Below are 9,025 nucleotides of genomic sequence, written 5' to 3' on the forward strand. Positions count from 1 at the left end.
TTTTTGCCTGCCATAGGATGTTAATGGTAGGGTCATAAGAAACCCCTATAAAAACATTGTCCAATACCGACAGCCGGTCAGCAAGTGGATTCATGAATATATGTATATAGACAATATTTTAGGCCAATAAAAAAGACTATATACCAAATTTCCCACCCGTCTACCTCGACTGCCGGACTATAAGATCCCTGAGGGCGAGAAACGAGGTTGCTTGCTCGCATCCGCAATGGATGACAGGCTGACAGCAGACTGCTGGGCGAGCGCTGGCGCTTTGAAATCGGGGGTCAGGTCAACATAAACGCCTGGGTGACAGCAGACTGCTGGGCGAGCGCTGGCGCTTTGGCATGGGGGGTCAGATCAACATATGCGGAATGAATTCTGTACAGGCCATATATGGAGTGTGTCTTGAGTGTACAGGGTTTGATGAGGTCAGATCAACATATAGAATGTCAGAACAGGTCAGCTCCATATATGGAGATCTAAGGGTGGCAGCGGGAGCAGTGTCTTGAGTGTACAGGGTTTGATGAGGGCCCAGGTAGGGCCGGGCCTTAATTTTCAGGCCTGTTGAGAACTCTAGTTTTCGCCGGCTGCCAGGCGTGGCTCAACTAATATTAAGTTTTATCTTTAATTAAATTTTATAATGAGACAAACGTTTCAGATATCCAGCCTTCATCAGTGTGTGGAATGGTGAAAGGGCTGGACACCACCGTGTCACCATATAGTTTTGATCTCCTGTCTTTTGTTGCCATCTTTGTATTTTTGTGAATAAAAAACGGGTGAATTAAACGCGCCTTTTGGTTGCACAGGACCATGCCTCTGTAGTAATTTGCAGCTGCTAATTGGGCCATGCAGCCTAAAAAACAAGTCATATATGTACTGGTGTACTGATACGTGGCTATGTGTGATACAGTATAGTTATTGTGTGTACTTCATGTGCATGGAGCAAATTCTGTTCTGTTCACTACCCTTGCCAACTCCGAAGGCACGACGAGTCAGGCTTGGCACTTGCTCACCTATAGCGGCTTGCTCAGGCATGCCTCACCACTAGCCTCAAGGCCTCACTGTCGGTGCGCCTGCCTTGTTGAGTTAACAAAAACAACCATCCTTGGAAAAACAATATAGCCTAGATGTTGTATTGGACCACCAGTGACTCCAGAGTATTGGACACAGTGGTTATATGTATTTGTGTACTGGTTACAGTAATTATGTGGACGCACGAACGGAGGCACGCAGGCACGTCCAGAGGCAGTTAACATCTCATTTCACATCAAAACGTTCATGCAAACAAAATACATACACATAAATTATCTCTGACTATAACATTTATTGTTGGGGTTGAAAAATACATACACTAAGCTGAGGATGTTCCACACATCTATAAGAGGTTTCTCACACACACACATGCGCACGCACGCACGCACACACGCACGCACGCACGCACGCACGCACGCACGCACGCACGCACGCACGCACGCACGCACGCACGCACGCACGCATGCACGCACACACACACACACACACACACACACACAATGTAGCATGTCAGTGTATGTCTTGTATTTTTTAATCCCCATGGGGAAATTATAATTTTTCCACACATATACTGTATTGCCCGAAATACAGACAACACAACACACAGGGTCTAATAGACGTGATGTGGAGAGATGGTGGAGTGAGTGAGGGGGTGCCTGCATATAGGAGCATGTTAACAGTATATGGTGACATGCTCAAGGGCACCTCGGCAGTGCCCAAGGGGCTGAATTAGCACCTCTCCAGCAGCTATACCAGTCCTGTGGACCATGCTGGACTTGAACTGGCACCCAAGCCAAGTCCCTGTGGACTCAGCTAATGTTGTTTGTTTCTTTTTGTGTGAAGTAGGCTATGCACTGTGTTTTTGTCTTTGCCGAGTTGAATTTTAACAGATGGCAATGTTATGTAGATTTTGGTTTTGGTTCCTTAACCCAGTGACACTCAGCACCTGTACTGCACGTATATGCACTCTCTCTCTCACACAGGCACGCACGCACAGCACTCACGCACGCATGCATGCATGCATGCAAAACTCACAGACAAGGTAAATATTCTTATATTCATTTTCAACAAAGAAATAAGTAAAAACGTTTTGTTTCCATTATTTAAAACATATGCAATTATACATCATGGCTAATGGACAGTTGCTGGTTAAATCCCTCAAGCACAGGGAACTGTTTTCCCATGAGATGAAGGAATATCTGTCTGGGGGCGGTGCGTTATGTTTGAATTAATTAATTTTCAAATTAAATAGGAACTGAGAGAAAGCATAATTTTATAGTGGGACGTGTGTTTAGTTACATACTGTGTGCCAGTGTGCACGTGTTCACGGATAACAAACGGTGCATGCGCGTCGATCTCGGCGTTATGAGGACATCCGATCCCGCCCATGCGATGTTTATCTGTAGACTTCCACTAAATGTAATTATTCTCGCTTTGGTGGAATTATTTTCCTATATGTCGAAATGTATATATGTGTCGAAACCACGGATTTACACCGTTTTTTTTTGTTTTTTTTTTTGCCTATATCCTATAGGTTAAATAGGCTATAGGTTAAATAGACTATATAGGCCTATACAAAATGCAGGATGTTCAAACCCCGAAACCAGGAGTTGATTATACAACAGCAATGAGATGCACGCGACTAAAATAACCAAATGACATTATGGATGTATTGAGCCTGTAGCCTATATGATTATGCTATCACTCGGTTATTTATTGGCTGCTTTTAGCATGATTGTTTCTCATATAGCTTAAACAAAGCGTGATGCCATTACCCATTTACGCATGTCTCTGAGTCTCAACATGTCGAAGGCATTATCAAGGCCAAAGTCAAAACAAGGATATAGCGAGGCTGCATTGTGAAATATAGACCAAGCCTATATATTCCACCTGATTTGAAATGAAGTCCTGCTTTTAAACTTTTATGCGACGTCAAATAAAAAAGAAAACGTAGTGTTATAGAGACAGTCAGTCCCTGCAGTCAATCCCAAATAACTTTTCCTCAATAGATAGTGTCTATAGGGCATTTTGCTATAGGCCTATAGTCTTTCTTGTATTAAAGCTGTCATATATCTGTCATCTGGCAGTCAAATAGTTTGAACAAGAAATGAATGAAAACAAAGGGTATTTCATGAAATAAAATGTTTTGTCAAGAGTCCAGACTGAAGCCTGAAATCGCCTTCGGACATTTCGGGGTGAAAACTAAATCGTGAATTAATAGGCAATTTGAATATGGCTATAGCTACATGTAGGCGGATATAGTGAAACTATATTCACACTGTTGCCTATATTTTTCAGTCAAATGTGATTATGATGATGATTGATAATCTATGTATTATAGCATTAATCGTGTCCTGATTTTTTTTTCTTAAGGCAATTAAAACGCAGTTGCTTCTTTATATTCTTAATCTTATATAAGTTATATGTTTTGGATAGGTTTTTACTCTAATTCCAATACATTCAATACTTAAGACCGAACTTTTAGACCACCCTTGTGAAGGCTATAACGCATTGGGCATGTCATGTGTTTGCAGACAGTAGGCCTATAGCCATGCCGCACCTCCATTATGCACCTTTTGTATATTTATTCTAATTTTCATTTCATTATTTAGCCTATAAATGTATTATTTTCAGTTGTATTGCATGGTCTGTTTTGTTTTAACGAATATCCCAATGTTCTGAGCCACTTGCTGTGACTGCACCGTTATTTGACTTACATATAATTATGTGAAACTTGTTTCAACCATTAATACATTGGTTGGATTTGCTGCGTATAAATGTGCGAAACATGAAACATATATGACGAAGGAAGAATTCGTGTCCTCCACCTTTACGCACATTACGCACGGGCCTATATAAGCTACGTCCTAAAAGAAAATCACTCCGCCATCCGTGGTCCCCCGTACACACACACACACACGCACGCACGCACGCACGCACGCACGCACGCACGCACGCACGCACGCACACACACACACACACACACACACACACACACACACACACACACACACACACACACACTGAACAAACGCACCGGGAGTCATGCATTATGAATGTACATTTACACATGCGCGCTCCCGGGGGACGTAGCCCTACCCAGCAGCCCCGCGGGCTGTCATCCCTCTCTGATTGACCGCGGGAACGCGCGCGTCCACGCCTCAACTGTGCGTGATGCATTTCCCCAATCAGCCCTGGCTGCTGCTAATGCGCGCACGCACGCACGCACACACACACACGCACGCACGCACGCACACACACACACACACACACACACACACACACACACACACACACACACACACACACACACACACACACACACACACACACACACACACTTTTCATGATGGACAGGGGGCCTTACAGGAACAAAATATCGTAAATGATAATAAATGGTAGCTATAGCCTACTATTTCACAGATTGCTGTTAAACGGACTGGGTTGTTCCTTTAACAAAAAACAAACTCTCTGTTGACATTGACATTGGCAGTTTTTTTTCTTCTAAAGCTCTCCTAAAATACAAGCGCCAATTGTCACCAAAACATTGTCACATTATATTGCTGGTGGTTGTCTGTAGTTTAAACAGCGTGACCCTGTCCTTTTATTAAGGACGTCACGGACAAATAGGAGTATTGATTTTACTGTCTGGGACCTTATGAGCGGTGTCAACTGTCAAGGTTGAAATAACAACTATAAATTAAACCCGAGGTGTGAAACTCAAGTCAAAGACGGATTTTTTTTGTATTTTATTTACTAAGCTATATTTTATTAAAAAATAAAAACAACGCCAAAGTTGATATAACCACATGTGTCCCAACATAACTCAACCGTGAATTAATAACAAAAACGGTTTGAAAATGCAATTAAGAATAACCAAATGCATATTATATAGATTCGACATTAATTGTGAGTATAATGTTTTATGGGTGAAATATCCAGTCTGTGGTCTAATCTGGTAGAGGTTTAGTTCGAGACTGACTGGGTCGCTGGAGAGGTCGTGACACTGAAGTGACAGGTCCCCGCCCCCCCCGGGACACCCCGGCTGTCTCAATGGCAGACTAAAGCATATCTTGTATAGAAGTTTATTGTTTTTGCCTACAGGCTATACGAGGGCAACACAGACCACTGCACTCCAATGGAAAGGAGATGAATCCTAAATCCTAAAAGAAACGCACACAAAACATCACCAACTTCTAATTTATTATCCCTGGCAATGCTGCTGTTTAGAGATATATTTGCATCCACAAATATGAGCTGGTATTTGTCAACCGAAAATTCGACTTTTTAAACTGCTTTCAGAGTCGCTATACCAGAGGGAGATTTTGACAAATAGCCTAATAGCTTCATGATAAACAATATAATATTATATTCCCTATTATTAGTAGACTATTGTATAGCCTATTTATTGCAGCCATTGTTTGTTGTGTTGTCATTACTATTTATTTTTCTATTACTTAGTTATTTACTTTCTATTACGTGCATGTTTATATATTTAGATTCCACACTTTACAGTTATTCTTTTTGCAAATCCCCGAAGCTAGCTGGAGTGTCTGTCCACCTTGGTGTAAGTAGCTGTGTGGGCTCTCCGCGGTCCGCTGTGGCTCGGCTGTGAATGGCCTCTTTATTCTGGGGATTTGCCTTTTATTCGCCTCTCTATGGAGACGCGCTCGGCGGCAGAAAAATGCTGCTGTGAATAAAAGGAATCGACACAAGGAGGGCTTGGAGAGAAGCATCTGTTACACTTAGAAACTTAGACTATCGACAGCGAGCAGTGCACACACAACCCCCTCTCCTGTCTCTCTCCACGGCTCACTATACTTCAAATGGCACTTTAAAAAAAATACATTTTATAACAAGGAGTTGTTGGGGAAGAAAAAAACAGACTTTCAGCGTTTTAAAAATGCATGAAATTAATATATTTATAAAAGTGTTTGGAAATGATGGTCACTCTGTGTATAATTTTACGTTAGTTATAAGGGGATATAGGCCTATTTGGTATGGAAACAAAAATATATAAACGGAAAATGTATTAATCCAAAGCAGCTTGTTTTCCATGCCATGCCATGCCAGCATTACTGGGCAACCTATACGAAAACAGAGGACTTGGATCAAAGCTTGTGACATTTTGTCACAATGTCTATTCTCTGCCCGATTGCCCGACCTATAGACCTATAACCCATATTAAGGAAATGTATTTACTATTTATGTATAGCTTTGCCTATATCAAAAATAAAGTCAGTTCCCAACTTGCCACCATTTGGCAACGATGTTCAATGTCCTATCTTGACTTGAAGAACTGTAGCCCATTGACTGGCCCCGTGTGGAATTAGAAATAAACAAAATTGTAAACGATTTAACTGCATGGTGTTATTTATTCCACAACAAAACCGACCTGCTGCAAGAATCACGAATATCCACATGTAGAGACTTTCTAATCCGCCATTACAGCAGCAGCAGCAGCCATGTCCTCCGGTCCAGTAGTATAGGTCAATATGTGTCATTCATTCCTGTCGTATATCCAGAGCCATGCAGGCCTGCATGGCCCAGCAGGCTGCCTCCATGCACGCGTCGCGTCCATCCCCGGGCACAGCTCACCTGCCTCCGGCCTCTCTCTCCCCCAGGCTCCTCTCCTCCTCCGGTGCCCCAGCATGCAGCTCCTCAGCTCAGCGCCTCTTTAATGACTTAGAGCCGGCCGCGGTGCTGCTTTTTATTTCTGCTAAATGTATGAAAATGTATGCAAATTTAAATCAAGCTTAACCTGGGAGCCCCGTGCAATATATTTAATGGAATTTCAGGCCTAATAAAGGGACCCGCGGAGTCTGTCTTCTGATGGGAAATATAATTAAGCAGCTAAGTTACATCTCAGACATGCAAATAGAGCTGCATTTCTTTTTAACTCCATGAGGACTGGTCGAGATTCCTATAGAGATATGCAGCTTGGTTTTGCATATAGACACATTATGAGGACACAATTATATTTGAATGATAATTTGAAAAAATAAATAAATGTTGGGTTATTGCTTGAAACCTCTTTTGAATACAAATACAATGAATATAGAAAATAGCTCATCAAAGTAGACGTTTTGTATGAGAAATAATGCATACAATTGTATTATCTTTCATCGTTTATTTTGAATAAGGCTAACACAATTCATAAATTGATCGAGGGAAACACGTTCAAATCTTCATCTCGGTAAATCTAGTTATTGCAGTCAGTGACTGAGACTGGTCTGGAAATGAAAACTACCTGGGCGGAAAAACACCCCCGGGTCTCTTATCTTGAGGTGTTTTATCCCGTAAACACCTGCAGGAAATAAGCCCCTAAAAAGTTAATAATTAGCAGCGAGAATGGCTCTTAGGGTTGGAATGTATGTCCCTCTCGGGAGAAAAGGCCATTGCGCGTGCAGGGCATTTAATAATATAGCCTCCTGCTGCCTGTTCATGGGTGACACTGCAGGACCAACTGCAATAAAGCTAAATAAGTTGGAAAACTTTCATTAATAAACAGGAAGTGCGCTCCACGCGAGCCGAGAAGAACTAAGCACTGCGCCTCACTTCCGGTTAAGGGGGGTCCTGGTTAACCCGTTCCCGTCCGTGTTATCCCTCGCCCAGAGGCGGGGTTTAGGAGAGCCGCGCCGCCATTGGCTGTGGCGCACCACCGTTGCTTTGCAGTCGGTCCGCGGTTGGTCGCGGAGAGTGTCCCTCAAGTGTCTCCGGCGAGAGGGAGATGTGAGAGAGGAGAGGGGCTGAGCTCTGCTCCGCTCTGCTCTCAGTATAGCACTAGTGGGGTTCAGCTCAGCAGCCAGCATGGCCACAGCTGCCTCCAGCCCCTACACCCTCCTCACCTCCAGTCCCATGATCCACCCGGACAGCCAGGCCATGCAGCCGGCCAGCCCCTTCCGAGGCCACCACCAGAAGCTGCTGCAGAGCGACTACCTGCAGGGCGTACAGAGCCACCAGTGGGGCAGCAGCCTGTCGGAGGGCAGCCCGTGGGGGGCAGCCTCTGTGCAGGAGCAGCAGGACGTGAAGCCGGGCAGGGAGGACCTGCAGCTGGGCATCATCCATCACCGCTCGCCGCACGTCGCGCACCATTCGCCCCATCACAACAACAACAGCCACGCCAACCACCACCCCGGAGCCTGGGGGTCCCAGCAGCAGCAGATCAACCTCTACTCGCAGACGGGCTTCACCGTCAACGGCATGCTGGACCACGGCGGGCTCACGCCCCCGCCGCAGGGCCAGGGCATGCACCCGGGCCTCCGGGACACGCTCAGCCCCGACCACAGTGACCTCGGCGGGCACCACTGCCACGACCACTCCGACGAGGAGACGCCGACGTCGGACGAGCTGGAGCACTTCGCCAAGCAGTTCAAGCAGCGGAGGATCAAGCTGGGCTTCACGCAGGCGGACGTGGGCTTGGCGCTGGGCACGCTGTACGGCAACGTCTTTTCCCAAACCACCATCTGCAGGTTCGAGGCGCTGCAGCTGAGCTTTAAGAACATGTGCAAACTAAAGCCGCTGCTGAACAAGTGGCTGGAGGAGGCGGACTCGTCCACGGGCAGTCCCAGCAGCATAGACAAGATCGCGGCGCAGGGCAGAAAGCGAAAGAAGCGGACGTCCATCGAGGTCAGCGTCAAGGGGGTTCTGGAGACGCACTTTCTCAAGTGTCCCAAGCCCGCGGCCCTGGAGATCACCTCCCTGGCGGACTCGCTGCAGCTGGAGAAGGAGGTGGTGCGCGTCTGGTTCTGTAACCGGAGGCAGAAGGAGAAGCGCATGACGCCGCCAGGAGAAGCCACGGCTCCGCACGAGGGAGGACCGTATTCTCACGGAGGGAGTGCGGGAGATGCCTCCTCGTGCCACGATCTCTGACCGCGGGGATAGTGGGAGTGGGACGAGCCCCCCGCCGGAGGAGAGACTATTATGCGCACAGAGCGCACGATGGCAGCGCGCGTATAGCTGCCGCACCATAACTCCAGCACTGAAAACAATA

At 45.7% G+C, this 9,025-nt stretch overlaps 1 protein-coding gene across 1 annotated transcript; it reads left to right on the plus strand.

Moving 5' to 3' along the window:
- Positions 1-7,842: 7,842 nt before the first annotated feature.
- On the plus strand, positions 7,843-8,904 carry LOC306927732 (POU domain, class 3, transcription factor 4-like; the record flags this gene model as incomplete). The annotated part of the gene is made up of 1 exon (XM_079507573.1): positions 7,843-8,904. One exon carries the CDS (start codon positions 7,843-7,845, stop codon positions 8,902-8,904), a length of 1,062 nt encoding a protein of 353 aa, XP_079363699.1.
- Between the last annotated feature and the right edge of the window lie 121 nt (positions 8,905-9,025).

Source organism: Electrona antarctica (assembly GCF_951216825.1).
Source record: "Electrona antarctica genome assembly, chromosome: 1".
NCBI classification, from domain to species: Eukaryota; Metazoa; Chordata; class Actinopteri; order Myctophiformes; family Myctophidae; genus Electrona; species Electrona antarctica.